General features: G+C 46.1%; 2 protein-coding genes across 6 annotated transcripts in view; both read left to right on the top strand.

The window, feature by feature from the left end:
• CAD (carbamoyl-phosphate synthetase 2, aspartate transcarbamylase, and dihydroorotase) overlaps positions 1-2,394 on the top strand; it is a 40,889-nt gene extending 38,495 nt beyond the window's left edge. For both annotated transcript variants that reach the window (XM_081903587.1, XM_081903586.1), the window contains 3 exons: positions 525-626; positions 811-905; positions 2,175-2,394. In XM_081903587.1, the coding sequence (XP_081759713.1) occupies positions 525-626; positions 811-905; positions 2,175-2,277 (300 nt within the window). In that variant the 3' untranslated portion in view covers positions 2,278-2,394. The remainder of the gene's footprint in view (positions 1-524; positions 627-810; positions 906-2,174) is intronic.
• Positions 2,395-4,099: 1,705 nt separating this feature from the next.
• LOC309365612 (uncharacterized protein) lies at positions 4,100-14,996 on the top strand. Of its 4 annotated transcripts, XM_081903812.1 has the most exons (6): positions 4,100-4,154; positions 7,416-7,658; positions 7,854-7,935; positions 8,209-8,291; positions 10,324-10,450; positions 11,007-14,996. In XM_081903812.1, the coding sequence occupies exons 2-6, from the start codon at positions 7,548-7,550 to the stop codon at positions 13,589-13,591; spliced, it is 2,988 nt and encodes a 995-aa protein (XP_081759938.1). In that variant the 5' UTR covers positions 4,100-4,154; positions 7,416-7,547; the 3' UTR covers positions 13,592-14,996. The 4 variants fall into 4 exon arrangements, with proteins under 4 accessions (XP_081759938.1, XP_081759940.1, XP_081759939.1 ...); XM_081903814.1 differs by lacking the exons at positions 4,100-4,154; positions 7,416-7,658 and adding an exon at positions 5,723-5,991 and having other exon boundaries at positions 7,860-7,935; XM_081903813.1 differs by lacking the exon at positions 4,100-4,154 and having other exon boundaries at positions 6,955-7,658; positions 7,860-7,935.
• Positions 14,997-16,715: the final 1,719 nt, after the last annotated feature.

The raw sequence follows: 16,715 nt of genomic DNA, 5'->3' as shown, positions 1-16,715 counted from the left end.
AACCCCAGAGTCGGCCATGACTGGACCTAATAGTAAGGGGTGTCCTTACCTTTACATTACGGAAGCTGTTCCCTTCCCAAATTTAACCGATTTGGGCATTTTTAGACTTCTAAGCCTGCTTTTAATGGTTCATGACCACCTTAAAGAAAAGCACAGCCAAGAGAGATACACAAGCTCAGCATCCGACAGAGACCCCGTGTATTAGAGGAGGTGTTGCCACAGGGCAGGCTCCATAAACCTGTGCTTCAGAGAACCACCAGTTAGGAGAACTGCCCCAAAGGCACCTTTTAACAAAGTTTCCTACCCCCCCAAATGCAGTGCAGGCAATCCCCAATTTGCGCAGGGGCTGCGTTCTGGGTTATTGTGTGTGTCGGTGGAAATAATAATAATAATAATAATAATAATAATAATAATAATAATAATAATAATATACTATTATTTATACCCCATCCATCTGGCTGGGTTTCCCCAGCCACTCTGGGCGGCTTTCAACACAATATTAATTAATTGCGGTAAATTCTCAGGAGGAGTTTGAGAACATCGAGGAGGCTCTGCCTGACACGGACGTCCTCTACATGACCCGCATCCAGAAGGAGCGCTTCGCCTCAGTCCAGGAGTTTGAGGCGGTGAGTGAGGGAGGGGCCCTGAACTGCTGCCCCCACCCCATGGCGCCCCCACGGCCTCCCTCCCTCCGGGCCAGGCTGGGAGGCCCTCAAGCCACCCAGAGGGGATGGGGAAGAGGGTCCCTTGGCGGGAGGGGTGGGGCCAGCCCCAAACGCAGGCTCACTGGCTGTGCTCCTTCCTCCTCAGTGTTTTGGCCAGTTCATCCTGACCCCTCACATCATGACCCGGGCCAAGAAGAAGATGGTGGTCATGCACCCGATGCCCCGGGTCAACGAGATCAGGTGCGGAAGGGCGGGGAGGGAGGTAGGGAGGGGCACTGCTGGCCAGGGAATTGCTTCAGGGTTTCAAATGGGGTGAAGGGACATTTTGGGTGGAGCCGAGGAATCTGGACCAGTGGTGGACCCAGCAGAGCCCCCATGTAGGAGGATCAAGACCTGTGGGTCAGGGGGGCAGGTTCATAAGCAGCAAACGTCAACAGCTTCGTCCCTCTTTCTTTGCTTCTGGCTGCTTGGAGACTCTGGAGCAGTAGAAGGGGGTGTCAGATGGGGGGGCGTAGTTTGGCGATGGGAACACCAAGCCTCAGTTGGTCGCCTTGGGATGTGTAGAACCACACAGAGCATCAGAGTTGGAAGGGACCCCCAGGGTGTGGCGTTCCCAAAGCAAAGCAAGGATTGAACTCTGATAAAATACACACAGAGGCTTGAACCAGCAAGACTCTGGGAAGAGTGCTTATAATAGTAATTCCTTCCCCACCCCTTGGCCCAGGTCGTTTTATTCACAAAAGAACTTTTTACACAGTGTACGTAAGAACCAATCAGGTTTCCTCTGAGCATTTCAAAAAACCCCACGTGGGGACAAAGTTAAAGTTAAAACTACAAAGAGCTAATTTCCTACTTGAGCATGCATATGCAATTCAGAGTAAATAAAAGAGGAAGCGAAGAGGAATGCTTTTAGGAAGATCATAAACAGGAGTAAAGGAAGGAAGGATGGATAGTATTTACCATCTCCTTGTGAACCCTCTTCCTGGTCCCTAAGATCTATCTAAAGATTAAACTACATCAAGGTAACCTACTATCTTTATGTACTGAGGATGCCTGAGGAAGCAGCTGGCAACTGGGCTGTGTCCGAGATTTGTCAAGCCTGATAAATAGACGGTAGAGGAAATGGCCAGAGATGCAGAGGGTTGTGGAATTTGATCAGAAATTATTGCCAATGAATCGAACCCAGTCAACGCCATGCTTTCATAGTGGACACAATGGCTTGATGCCTATTTTATAATCCCTCATAGCAATCCCATCTGATCCCCCCACTCTGGATATTTGCACTCCTACCCCAGGGGTCATCTAGACCCCACCCCCTGCAATGCAGGAACTGGAGCTGAGTTAGAAGAGCGGCCTACCTCGCAGGGTGGGTGGCAAAGCATCTTGCACAGGAGAAGCACGTCGTGTGCAGAGCTCTGGGCCCTCGGAAGGGCGAGGGGGTGTGTGTGGCCTGGAGTGCTTGCTGACTTGGTGGCGATCATGACCTCCCCCCTCTTTCTCTCCTTCCAGCGTGGAGGTGGACTCGGACCCGCGCGCCGCCTACTTCCGTCAGGCAGAGAACGGCATGTACATCCGCATGGCCCTGCTGGCCACCGTCCTGGGACGGTACTGAAGCCGCCTGGGCAGGACTCTGGGCCCCGGTCCGCGTTGCCCACCTGGCTCCTCCACCAAAGAGCAAAAATCGGCGCTGCTGGGAGGCAGCCTTGGGACAGCTCCACGCTGGGGGGGGGGGGCAAGCTCAGGAAAGGCCCCACCCTCCCTGCCTGCCCAGCTCTTGTCTTCCAGCCTCCAGGACGGGCTCTGTGGGGCTCTTTGCCTTCCCCTCTTGGGCTGAGCTGCTTCCTGGGCCCAGCCCTGGAGACATTCCTCCTTCCCGAGGACCAAGTTCTGTTCGTTTTGGGTCTGGGTTGGCGGCCCCCTTTGGCAGGCTGCAACACCCTTCAGCCCTCGCTGCTTCCCTCAAACGGCCTGCTGCCCGCAGTGACTTTTCTACACATACTAGTGAGCCAAGCGGATCCCTTTGTTTCCGTTTCTTTTTTTTAATAAAAACAGTTGAATACAACCTACTGCTCTTTTGTGAACTGCTTTGGGGTGCCTGTGTGGCTTTCTTAATCCCACCAGCGTGTAAGTTTTATTAATAAATCCGTTCCAGAGAAACGGTTTGCACAGGGATTGGATGATTCTGAGAATTTCCCATGCAGAAAACTCCCTAAGGCCTTCCCAACTAACAAAAGTCAGGGAATAAAATCAGAAACAGTGTTACCATTAAACTACAGTGGTACCTTGGTTCTCAAACACCTTGGTACTCAAACAACGTGGAACCCAAACACTGCAATTCTGGAAATGTGTGTTCCGGTTTGCAAACTTCTTTTGGAAGCCAAACGTGCTCCGTTTTGAGTGATACGCTGAGGTCTCTCTGTTTTTTGCTAAACGTTTTGCTTTTTTGCGGCTTTTTTGGTTTATTTCTGTGACTGTCGAACCCGGTTCAGTTACTGATGGACTGCAGTACATTGATTATTGCTTTCATTTTATGGATCAGTGGTCTCATTGGATAGTAAAATTCATGTCAAATTGCTGTTTTAGGGGTTGTTTTTAAAAGTCTGGAAGGGATTAATCCATTTTTCATTACTTTCTATGGTAAAGTGCACCTTGGTTTTGGAAGGCTTTGGTTTTGGAACAGACTTCTGGAATGGATTAAGTTTGAGAACCAAGGTACCACTGTACAAACACACAGACACACACACACACACACACACAAGCAAGCAATGAAAGCATGGTTTTGCAGTGCAAAGAGTTGACAAGAGGAGGTGAAGGCGATATTAGGACCACTGCAAATGAAGATCTGCCTTTGTTCAGATATCTGAAACTAAAAAGTGTGAATCTATGCTGCTACAGCAGGTTGAAAGCACCCTAAGGTTTGACATTATCACTGCGCTTGTTAAGAAGCATCGAAAACACCCTTTCTCCCCACAAACCCGGGCCACCTCCAGTCCTCCTTCTGGCCAGTCCAGACCTGGACCTTCCGCGGGCCAAGCAAGCCAGGGCAGGAAGGGCCCCTGGGAGACCCGCCCTGCCTGCGAGAGAGCCTGCAGTTCTCCCTTTCTGGGATCCTGCCCGGGCTTCGGGCAGAGCCCTTTCCAGCCACCATCTCCTCCTGGTTGCAGGAATTGATGCATAGCTGGGGGGGGGGGTGCCCCTCCAGCAGATCTCATGCTTGTGACTTTTGGGACTTGTCCCCATCTTGTTCCACCTGCCCTGTGGCGCCTCCTGGCTGCTCTTTTGCCCTGGGATTCCTGGCTGGTCTCCTCGCTTTCTGCCCAAGGGAGCCTCGGATTTCTCCCTTAACCTCCTCCGGCCCCGCGGCTCCCCCAAGCCAGGGACCAGCTGGGCGCGCCAAGGGTTAAGAGCAGCTGAGCCGCATTCCTAGAGAGGACAGGAAGGGACGGGGCGGGGGCGGGTCTTCCGGAGGCGCCCCTCTTGTCTCCTCCGGTGAGTCTCCCCCTCCTCCCGGGCTCGGCCTTGGGGGGCTGCAGGGGGGAAGGAGGGGGGCCAAGAAACCCCCTTCAGGTGGGGGGGACCAGGCCCTGGGGGGCCGGGACGGAAAAGAAACGCAGCAAAGAAGGATTTTGGGGGGGGAGCCCAGTCCATCCTCGGTCTCGCCGGGAGGGCTGGGCAGCATCCCCTGGGGTCCCTCCCCGAGACGGGGGGGGTGCAGGGGGACCCCCAAGCAGCTGCTCCCTGCCCGGCCTGGGGGGGCACACTCCTCTCCCCCCCCCAGCAGAAGAGACTCCTGGGAGGCCGGAGGGACCTTGCCCTGCTGGGAGCCCTGAAGAGCCCAGACTCAGGGGACAAACTGGGCGGCTGGGGGAAATGTCAAAAATGCTTTTCAATGGTTTTTAATCCGTTGCATTTTAAATTTTAAGAGGAGGGCAACCAAAATGGTCAAAGGCCTGGAAGCGATGCCTTATGGGGAACGGCTAAGGGAGCTGGGCATGTTTAGCCTGGAGAAGAGGAGGTTAAGGGGTGATATGATAGCCATGGTCAAATATATAAAAGGATGTCACAGAGAGGAGGGAGAAAGGTTGTTTTCTGCTGCTCCAGAGAAGCGGACACGGAGCAATGGATCCAAACTACAAGAAAGAAGATTCCACCTAAACATTAGGAAGAACTTCCTGACAGTAAGAGCTGTTTGACAGTGGAATTTGCTGCCAAGGAGTGTGGTGGAGTCTCCTTCTTTGGAGGTCTTTAAGCAGAGGCTTGACAACCATATGTCAGGAGTGCTCTGATGGTGTTTCCTGCTTGGCAGGGGGTTGGACTCAATGGCCCTTGTGGTCTCTTCCAACTCTAGGATTCTATGATTCATCATGGGACTGAAACTGCCTTGTTTGCGCTAGTTGATGATCTCTGGTGGGCAAGGGACAAAGGTGAAAGCTGTTTCCTAGCTCTGCTGCATCTCTTAGAGGCTTTTGGTACCATTGTTGTTATTAACCTTCCCTTTCCCAACATTCCCATGGCAGATGAATTCGACTCCTATTGATCCAGAGCAGAGTAAAACTTAAACATGTTGCAGGATTCTCTGTTGCAGGATAGACCAGAGGCCATTGTATTTCATTCAGCAGAGTTTTACTGCTACTGAAGGCAAATGAGCCTAAGGGTCACAATTCAGGATTGGCACACATTCAGTATTGGGACTATCCATAAGTAATCCACTTGCAGCAGACTTAACTTAAACTTACAGTAGCTTATAATAATATGTCTAAAGCTTAACACTATACAGTGGTACCTTGGGTTACATACGCTTCAGGTTACATACGCTTCAGGTTACAGACTCCGCTAACCCAGAAATAGTACCTCGGGTTAAGAACTTTGCTTCTGGATGAGAACAGAAATCACGCAGCGACGGAAGCAGGAGGCCCCATTAGCTAAAGTGGTGCTTCAGGTTAAGAACAGTTTCAGGTTAAGAATGGACCTCTGGAACAAATTAAGTACTTAACCCGAGGTACCACTGTATGCAGAATGCCACACGAGAAGGAAGAGGGACAGAAAGAGAAGTGAAACCCAGGCTCCTTCTGGCCTTACTCTTATAGTCAGCATGACCTTGACAGAAGAGACAACAGAACCAGTTTAAGACAGCTGTACTCAGCTTCTCTGAAGGAATAACCCAAACATCAAGAACCTTCTGCTTGTTTCACACAGAGAAGCTTCCAGAACCCTCTTGAACTAATTAGAATAGGAAAGATCTCTAGACATCAGATCAATACTTTCTGTACTTAGAAATGCAAACTGACAATGACAACATTAAAACTATATTTAAAACAGAAAGAAAGTGAATTCTATTTGACTTGCTTTTTAGCACTGTTCTTTGGCCCCACCTAATAATCGTTGTTGTTGTTTAGTCGTATCCGACTCTTCGTGGCCCCCCGGACCAGAGCACGCCAGGCACTCCTGTCTTCCACTGCCTCCCACAGTTTGGGCAAACTCATGTTTGTAGCTTCGAGAACACTGTCCCACCATCTCGTCCTCCATTGTCCCCTTCTCCTTGTGCCCTCCATCTTTCCCAACATCAGGGTCTTTTCCAGGGAGTCTTCTCTTCTCCTGAGGTGGCCAAAGTCTTGGAGCCTCAGCTTCAGGATCTGTCCTTCCAGTGAGCACTCAGGGCTGATTTCCTTCAGAATGGAGAGGTTGGATCTTCTTGCAGTCCATGGGACTCTCAAGAGTCTCCTCCAGCACCAGAATTCAAAAGCATCAATTCTTCGGCGATTGGCCTTCTTGATGGTCCAGCTCTCACTTCCATACATCACTACTGGGAAAACCAGAGCTTTTACTATATGGACCTTTGTTGGCAAGGTGATGTCTCTTCTTTTTAAGATGCTGTCTAGGTTTGTCATTGCTTTTCTCCCAAGAAGCAGGCGTCTTTTAATTTCATGGCTGCTGTCACCATCTGCAGTGATCATGGAGCCCAAGAAAGTAAAATCTCTCACTGCCTCCATTTCTTCCCCTTCTATTTGCCAGGAGGTGATGGGCCCAGTGGCCATGATCTTCGTTTTTTTGATAATCATAGTAATAATAAACTTATATGCCGCCCCTCAGACGGGGTTTCCCAGGCATTCTGAGCAGCTTCCAACAAATTAAAACACAATAAAACAACAAACCTTAAAAATTTCCCTATACAGTGAAACCTCAGGTTATATACTTAATTTGTTCCGGAGGTCCATTCTTAACCTGAAACTGTTCTTAACCTGAAGCACCACTTTAGCTAATGGGGCCTCCTGCTGCCGCTGCACCGCCACCACACGATTTCTGTTCTCATCCTGAAGCAAAGTTCTTAACCCGAGGTAATATTTCTGGGTTTGCAGAGTCTGTAACCTGAAACGTCTGTAACCTGAGATACCACTGTACCTGGCTGCCTTTAGACGTGCTTTGGCCTCGCCCAGTTAGCCCTTGGGGGGTTGGCCAGGCAATAACCTGGCCCACAGAACAAGAAAGGACCCCACCCAAGTAGTGTGCCTTGAGGACGTTGGGGATTCCAAATGTTAGAAAATAAGACAGAAGCTGGAAGGAAATGGGCCCTGAAGTGGGGGTGGCAGAGGAAGAGAGAGCAACTCTTGAGGGTCCCCAGCTTAAGACCCCAACTATGGCCTAGTGTCTAAATTATATTCACTACAAATTACTCACTTGTCCATCATCATTCTGTCTTCTTCTCCTGACCTTGTATCAATCTAATAACAGAACAATGTATTTGCTTTGTAGGATTTGTAAGCAACTCTAAAACAGATAGACAGAACTTGACAGAAGACCACAGGATTCCTTCCGATCTCTTGGAGGCTTCCTAAGAGCACCAACAGATGAGCAAGACAGTTCCTGGCTGCTCTTCTGCCGGAAATGGAGAGCTGGGTGAGGGAATGTGGGGCAGAGACCACTTCCCAGGCTGTAGCCCTGGCTGAAGGTTTCCTCTTGAGTCAGGCAGAGGAGAGGAGGCAAGCAGAGCAGCAGGTGAGAGAGACTTTCCCCTGGAATCTCCCAAGGGGCTCAGAGCATGAGGGAGAATCTCCCAAACTGCTCTTCTAATGGCTCACCGCCTTTTGAGAAGCAAGGGATGAGATCTGCTCCCCTAAAGTGTTTTCTTCGGTCATTCCTGTTCTAATTCTTCTCCCTATTCTCTGTTTTGAATCCTTGTTGCTCTTTCAGGGAAAGGATCTCTTTGCAGAAATGGACCCAGATTCCTCTGAGACACAGAGGTCTCCGCTGGACACCAGAGGGAGACCACTGGGTAAGGAGAAGCGAGTTTTTCTTCTCATTCTGTGGATCTTGAAACTATCTGTGGGTTCTGTTCATCTTTGGGGGGGGGGAAGCACTTGGGGCCAAGAGCGCCAAGGAGGGGAGATGTATTTTGACCCAAAGTAAGTTTGAAATGAGTACAAATGTCTAAATGGACTTTGCAAGAAAGACTTTTTCTAAGGCCCATCTGTAGCCTGAAATGCGCTGCTGAACCTCTGAGAGACGCAGGAGCTGATGGCTTCCCTTTGACTTTTGTCTCTCGCAGGTGACCGAAGGATGCCCCCCAGACCTCCTCATCCATCTTTTCATGAGAACGGAGGAGAAGCAGCAGCTGTGGAAACAGATCTGGTATGGGGAAAGAGCTGTGTGGGGAAAGAGTCAGAGGAGTGGGGCAGCCAGGGAGTAGGCCAGAACGAATTTCTCCTGCTCAAAGCTTTTTTTGTTTCATTCTCTTTATTTTCCATTTTTCTGCTTCATCTCAGCCACCGCCAAGGCATCCCACATCAATTCCTGAGATGCGTAAACTCCTTCTACATCAACCTTTAACTTTTCCTGGTCCCTTTTCACACCTTTCACCTCTCCTTGTGTACATTTAGTTTTCTCCTCCCCCCCTTTTAACCCAGTTTCCACTTTAGTGGTTCTCACATTTAATTCCTTCATTTCCCCCATCATTTCTAACATTGTATTTTATTTTATTTCCAGTTTGGGTGGCTAATGCAGCCACAGGTTTATTTTAAGTTGTTACCTATTTCTAGTTTAAATTCTGAAAAAGGATCTGCAAGTTCAGATCTGGTACCCTCTTGCAAAGAAACCTTTCTGCCTGGTGTTACTACTCTTAAATTCAACACCAACATTTTCTCAGCCTTGACCAATTTGCTCTCAGAAGAAAGAGCCTTTCCCACCAAGTCCCAAGCTGCTTGGCCTTATCAACCCTTTGTCAAGGTCACTTCACAAAACCTGGAAAAATACAGCATTTGGCTAGTTTCCCTTTGTTCTGACCCCTTTACCAACACCTAGAATTAACTTCGAATTATAAATGAAAGGATCAATGCAAATTTACAAATCCAAATTGAAAAGGATAAATGTCTTCCATACATATATACTTTGTCATATTCTAAAATATAAATGTATAGAAATATAGAAATTTATGTTATAAAAGTATAAGACATAGAGGTGTTAAATTAAGAAGTGAAAGAAATATGTAAATAACAGTCTTTTACACAGGGCTACTTACTATGTAAAATAAAGTAGTCCAAACCGTAAAATTTATTTCAGTTCCAGTTGGTTTAAACAAAAAAGCAAAACAAAACAAAAGAATGACTCCATTTGCTGATACTCAATGTCCAGTGAAAATATAGTTTAGTATTCCAGTGTAGTTTTAATTCCAAAATAATCTTTCCAGAATATAATTATAATCCACTTTCTTTGCTCTTGAAACTTGACACAGTATTCAGTCCCAGTTGTTTTCTCCAATATCTCATGATTCTTTGAGTTTTAAAAGTATTAATAACTTCCCAAATTAATAAAAAATCCCTTAGTTCCACCAGGTTTTTAAATTGGTATTTAAAAAGCTTTGTATAATCCCTTGTCTTTATCAGCCATTTGTTGTTGTTTAGTCATGCCCGACTGTTTGCGACCCCCTGGACCAGAGCACGCCAGGCCCTCCTGTCTTCCACTGCCTCCCGCAGTTTGGTCAAATTCATGTTTGTAGCTTCGAGAACACTGTCCCACCATCTCGTCCTCTGTCGTCCCCTTCTCCCATTAGGTGACTCCAAAGGTTGATCCCCAGTTTTCCACTTGTAAAACTTCTCATGTGGTTAAAATACCCACAGATGGGAGTAGACTTCCTTTTTAACCTCCTGTTTTTTGCCGAATTAGTAATAAATTTTCCTTCTCACCTTGCCAATCGGCTTGAAATTATTTGGAAAGATAGTCCACTGCTGACTGGTTCAGAGGCTTCGCAACACAGAATCGTGCTGGTGCCTAGATCGTTGGCTTTTCTCTCGGCTTTCACCCCCACTCGCCTCTCGGTGCAGGGGCAGAAACTGGAGCTACCGAGTTGCCGTTTGCTGTCTGCAGGACATCACGACACCTCAAATACCCTTTTGAGGCATTTTTCGGGGTGCACCTTGCCTGAGCGCTTCCACCAATCCACTGCAGAGCAGAGTTTGACGCAGCTTTCAAACTCGCAGTCCGTTTGCCATTCACGCCTACCTGGAAGTCCCATTAAATAATTAAAATAAACAGCCATACCTAAAATGTGCAGCAAACTAATCCCATTGAAAGAACACAACAAGGAATGGGCAGAAAACAACTGAGCAATGTGTAGTAGATAATCTTTATGCTGTCTCAGAAGAGGACCTTTTTCCTTTTCCTTCAGGGTCCTCTGTGCTTTGAAGATGTCGCTGTGTATTTCACAGAGGAGGAGTGGGCGTTGCTGGATCCTGACCAGAGAGCCCTGCATAAGGAAGTCATGGAGGAGAATTGTGCGACTGTGGACTCTCTCAGTAAGGATTCCTGCTGGATCATAATATCTGTTTTGAAATCCAATACATATATAAATATTTTGATGGCAAACGACAGCATCTGGGATTCTCAGTCTCCACAGCTCACCTTGAATCTACTGTTCTGTCTGCAAATATTCTTGCCCCACATATGCCTTTTTAAACCATGACCAGGCTGGTCTGAGCTGCCCAGACCTTCTTGAATGTAACCTTCCATGTGTTGGCAGGAGTAGCGGCTTCTGTGAGGTTTTCTGTTTTTGCTTCTGTCGCTTTCTGGTTGACCAAAGAGACAACTGGCCTTGCAGATGGAGGAGATTCCATGATTAGGCCAAACAAGATCTTTTCCGGAAAATGCCAGGCTGTTTGAATCTCAGGTTCCCATCAATCTGTGTGTCATTGACAGTCAACAAAGGCAGTGAACCCTGTAGTAAGTCCGTAGATCTAACCCCCTTTAATTCTTCATCGATCACAAACATTCCATTAGCAGTGCTCCATTATTTGAATAATTTGGGGCTCCATTTATTCCTGAGGCTCTAATCTGTTTCTCTCTTTGATGCAGGTGGTGATGGATTGAAAATTATGAACAAGGGAGACATTCACAGAGTGGGGAAGGTGTATAAATATTTGGAATGTGGAGAGAGTTATAGTCAGAGCTCCCATTCCACTTCCCATAAAATAAATTCCATTGGGAAGAATTGCTATCAGTGCTTGGAAGGTGGTAAGACGTTTCGTCAGAAGAAACGTCTCACTTTCCATCCAAGAACTCACAGCAGGGAGAAGCCATATCAGTGCATGGAATGCGGAAAGAGCTTCAGTCAGAGGTCCAATCTCACGACCCATCAAACCATTCATACAGGAGAGAAACCATATCAGTGTTTGGAATGTGGAAAGAACTTCAGGAAGAAGGCTAAGCTTATGGCTCATCAAAGAATTCATACAGGAGAGAAACCATATCATTGCATGGAATGCGGAAGGCGCTTCAGGCAAAGAGCCCATCTCACTTCCCACCAAATACTCCACAGTGGGAAGAAACCCCATCACTGTTTGGAATGTGGAAAGAGCTTCAGTTACAGGCATGTGCTCAAGGCCCATCAAAGAATTCATACAGGGGAGAAACCATATCAGTGCTTGGAATGTGGAAAGAGCTTCAGTCAAAGGGTTGCACTCACAGCCCATCAAATAATTCATACAGGAGAGAAACCATATCAGTGCTTGCAATGTGGAAAGAGCTTCCGTCGGAGGTCCCATCTCACTTCCCATCAAATAACTCACAGTGCGGGGAAAACCCATAAGTGCTTGGAATGTGGAAAGTGCTTTAATCAGAGATCCTATCTCAATTCCCATCAGAAAATCCATAGAGGGGAGGCACCATATACGTGCTTGGAATGTGCAAAGAGCTTTAGTCACAAGGCTGTGTTTAAGGCCCATCAAAGAATTCACACAGGGGAAAAACCATATCAGTGCTTGGAATGTGGAAAAAGCTTCAGTCAAAAGGCTGTGCTCACAGCCCATCAAAGCATTCACACAGGTGAAAAACTGTATCAGTGCTCAGAATGTGGAAAGAGCTTCAGTCAGAAAGCTAAGCTCATGGCTCATCAAGGAATTCATACAGGAGAGAGACCTCATAAGTGCTTGGAATGTGGAAAGAGCTTCAGGCAGAGGGGGCATCTAAAGGGTCATCAAAGCATTCATACAAAGGAAAAACCATATCAGTGCTTGGAATGTGGAAAGAGCTTCAGGCGGAAGAATATTCTCACTTCCCATCAAACAATTCACACTGGGGTGAAACCATATCAGTGCTTGGAATGCGGAAAGCACTTCAGTCATAGGTCCCATCTCACATCTCACCAAATAATTCACAGTGGGAAGAAACCCCATCACTGTTTAGAATGTGGAAAGAGCTTTGGTCACAGGGCTGTGCTTAAGGCCCATCAAAGAATTCACACAGGGGAAAAACCATATCAGTGCTTGGAATGTGGAAAGAGCTTCAGTCGGAAGGACCATCTCACTTCCCATCAAACAACTCATACTGGGGTAAAACCATATCTCTGCATGAAATGTGGAAAGACTTTTAGTCGGAAGGATAGTCTCACTTCACATGAAAGAATTCACAAAAAAGAAGAACCATGTAAAAGCTTCAAATGTGGAACGGACTTCATTAAGGGATCCCAATTCACTTCCCATCAAATAACACACAGTGGTGAGAACCCGTACCAGTGCTTGGAATGTGGGAAGAGCTTCAAGTGGAAGAGAAGTATAATTTGCCATCAAAGCATTCATACAGGGCAGAAACCATATCAGTGCTGGGAATGTGGGAAGAGCTTTTCCTGGAAGACAAATCTCATTTCCCATCAGAGAATTCATACAGGGGGGGCACCGTATCAGTGTTTGGAATGTGGAAAAACATTCAATCAGAAGTATACCCTTACTTCACATGAAAGAATTCACAGAGGGGAGGGGGGATATAAGTGCTTTGAATGTGGAAGGAGTTTCAGTAGGGGCTCCCAGCTCTCTTCCCATCAAAGAATTCATACAGGGGAGAGACCTTATCAGTGCTTGGAATGTGGGAAGAGCTTCAATAGGAAAAAAAGTCTAATGTCCCATCAAATAACTCATTCAGTGGATGAACCCTATCAGTGCTTGGAATGTAGAAAGAGCTTCAAATCAAAGAGAAGTCTCACGTTACATCAGAGAATTCATACAGTGGCGAAACCTTATCAGTGCCTGGAGTGTGGGAAGAGCTTCAGTCGGAATGAACATCTCACTTCCCATAAAACAATTCACAGTGAGGAGAGACCATATCAGTGCTTGGAATGTGAGAAGAACTTCAAATCAAAGAGAAGTCTAACTTTACATCAAATAATTCATACAGGGGAGAAACCACATCAGTGCTTGGAATGTGGAAAGAGCTTCAGTCGGAAGGAACATCTCACTTCCCATAAAACAATTCACCGTGAGGAGAGACCATATCAGTGCTTGGAATGTGGAAAGAGCTTCAAATGGAAGAAAAGCTTCACATTCCATCAAAGAATTCATACAGGGGAGAAACCATATCAGTGCTCAGAATGTGGAAAGAGCTTCATGCAGAGGTCTAAGATGACAATCCATCAAAGAACTCACCGCAAGGAGACTCATAGCATTTGAAGATGGCTGACACATCTCCTCTTAATCTCCTCTTTTTGGGACAAAACTTATCCAGCTCAGAACTCTGGGTATAGGGCAGTGTATCATTTGGGTCTTCCTCCTTTGCACGTGTTCCAGCTTGACAATATCCTCCTTTTATTGTGGCGTCCAGAACTGGACCCTGTACTCCAGGTGTGTTCTGACCAGGGCAGAAGGGAGCAGTAATATCACGTCCAATCATCAGGACGCCAGATGTCTGTTGATGCAGCTGAAAATAGCATTAGCTTATTTTGCTGCTGCCTCACACTTTTGACTCCTGTTAATCTTGCGGTGTACTAAGACCCCTAGGTCCTTTTCACATGTACGGCTGGCTGCAAGTCTAGGGTTCATCATGGGAATCAAGGAATAGCAGAGTGCTGAGGGACCACAAGAGTCATTGTTCAACCCTCTCGCAATGCAGGAATCTCAAGTAAAGCATCCCTGAGAAATGGCCATCCAAGCTCTGCTGAAAACTTCCAATGAAGGAGAGTCCACCACAGTTTTATGGATGAATCAGAGGACAAAGGGTATCCGAAAAGATTATGAACGTCAGTTACAGCAGCAGGAAACCCGTTTTAGTTTTATGTTTAAATCCATTCATCCAGGGGGACGTAACTCTGAATTAGACCTCAATTGTTTTTTTTTATTATCTGTATCTTTGCTCTTACTTTGTACTGTAGCTTTAAGCTCGGTCTCCTTGTTATCAGTATCACCTGGAGCTGGCTATATATATTTTGCAAAAAATGTTGTTAGTAACAGTGACTACATGAGCACTGTTCCAGAGTATTTTTCATTCTCATACATATTATATCCATTCAAAAAAAAAGATTGGGTATGTAACCTTTTTACGTTTATAATTCCACACTATTTGAAGTTATTGTTATATACCTGCAGGTCATCGTTTGAATATTTTATTTTCAGATAATGAAGAAATTACATAACTTTTTACTTACGAGTGTTTGTTGAACTAATTGGCTGAAGAAGAACTGAACGAAACAGTAGTTGCTATCCGGAAACACTGTTCAGCAGTTCAGAGTTGGACATCAGAATTGGACATTTGCTGATTATACAAAGCTTTATAAGCTTGATCTCTGCTGGGTAAAGTCTGGCACAGTGACTTATTCAAGGACTTTCAGAGATTTCAGCTTGATAGTTTTGATGTTTTGCATTATTTCACAAAGTTTTCTATACTGTAATTGTTTCTGGCCATCGTGGTGCTTTCGATATTGCTGTATCTTATCCAATCAGCAGGACAATGTTTTACCTTTGGGAGTTAATGTTACATTAGTTTATGAATTAGGTCTTCTACACGGAAAAATGTTTAGAATTTATCAGGCTCCGTTAAGCTTGTAGATAGTCCCTTTCTATAAAAGTGTATTGTTGTTTAGTCGCTGAGTCGTGTCCGCCTCTTTGCGACTCCCTGGACCAGAGCATGCTAGGCACTCCTGTCTTCCACATGTTGGTAGCTTCTATGACACTGTCCCACCATCTCGTCCTCTGTCGTCCCCTTCTCCTTGTGCCCTCCATCTTTCCCAACATCAGCATCTTTCCAGGGAGTCTTCTCTTCTCATGAGGTGGCCAAAGTCTTGGAGCCTCAGCTTCACGATCTGTCCTTCCAGTGAACACTCAGGGCTGATTTCCTTCAGAATGGATCGGTTTGTTCTTCTTGCAGTCCATGGGACTCAAGAGTCTCCTCCAGCACCAGAATTCAAAAGCATCCATTCTTCGGTGATCAGCCTTCTTGATGGTCCAGGTCTCACTTCTATACATCACTATTGGGAAAACCATAGGTTTAACTATATGGACCTTTGTTGGCAAGGTGATGTCTCTGCTTTTTAAGATGCTGTCTAGGTTCGTCATTGCTTTTCTCCCAAGAAGCAGGTGTCTTTTAATTTTAACACAAGTGTATTAGAGTCCAATAAATTCTAAAAAATGTTTTTGCTGCTAGAGATGTAATTAGGAAAATGCTTTTTTTAAACGTATGTTCATAGGATGCCAAAAGGTTGCATTTTGGAGGAAAGTATTAAGGTGCATAAATACTACAGACCAACTTTATATGTGTTGACAATGGGTTAATGTAAATGAACTCTTTGCATCCTTCCTTCTGCTAAACAACTGATATTGATTCATTGGAAAGATAATGCCAAGGTCCCCTTTGAACGATGTATACAAGATAGGACTATTCTTGCAACATAGGAGTGTAGATTGTGAAGAAAGATAATGATATTAAGAATGCATTTATAAAAACAATGAATTGTTAATAATATTTTACTTGTTAGAATAATTGTTCCACTTATATACCTACATATTGTATTGTATCACAGTTTAAAGCAGTTTCCTTTGGTTTGGCTTGACCTTTCTCCATCCTTGTCACTTCATTTCTCTTCTGAAAATTGACAACAAAATAGAAACCCGTCACGCTTCTGCCTGGTTGAACAGACCCCCATCGCTCCTTGAATTGAAGCCATGTGACCTTGACTTTCAACTTCCTTTTGACCCAGGGTCTCATTGGGGATCCTCTGCTTTCCTCAGAGTCAGATCGGTTGGCCTGTGTTTCACAATTGTGCATTTTACAAAGAATACAACATTAAGGAGTTAAGTGGAACCGCAGTGATCCAGGTGAATGTAATTAAGGTCCAGCTCCTGATTCACTGTTTTTTGTGACTCTCATTCACTATCCCTTAAAAGAAGGGAAAATATGTTTGCATGCCAGTAGTAGCAGTGGTAGAGAGGGGAGGGCTAGAGGAGGGTCTGAATGCAGAATGTGAACTGGGGGGGGGGTTTCCATAGGGTGAGCTTTTATTTCGCCCAGGACATCCAGCAGGAGGCTTATTGCTGTGGGAGCCAGCTGGGAGAATGGCCAGAGCGTGGAAGAGGCCGGAGAACCTTCCACCAAGAGCCGTCCAGGAGAATAACGAGGCAGGCAGCCTTGGCTTCCTGGAACAACCGCACTGTTGTTCTTGCACTTAAAAGGACTGCACCCTCTGGGGAGAGAGAGACTTTGTGTTGAGACCTTGCATTGGAATGGTTGCCTGTTTGCTCATTAAATGAATTAAAGACTTGTCTTCCTTCATCTCTGTGAGATGTGGTTATTTCATCCTGGGGG

The sequence above is a fragment of the Podarcis melisellensis genome (genome assembly GCF_964234715.1).
Source record: "Podarcis melisellensis genome assembly, chromosome: 3".
Lineage (NCBI taxonomy): Eukaryota > Metazoa > Chordata > Lepidosauria > Squamata > Lacertidae > Podarcis > Podarcis melisellensis.
This window is presented reverse-complemented; position numbering and strand designations above follow the sequence as displayed.

Bases quoted from the DNA above. Each gene is read 5' to 3' on its own strand.
- LOC309365612 (XM_081903812.1), top strand. From the start codon at position 7,548: ATGGAGAGCTGGGTGAGGGAATGTGGGGCAGAGACCACTTCCCAGGCT. The intron at 7,936-8,208 runs GTAAGGAGAAGC...TGTCTCTCGCAG, and splicing joins CACCAGAGGGAGACCACTGG to GTGACCGAAGGATGCCCCCC. The intron at 8,292-10,323 runs GTATGGGGAAAG...CTTTTCCTTCAG, and splicing joins CAGCTGTGGAAACAGATCTG to GGTCCTCTGTGCTTTGAAGA.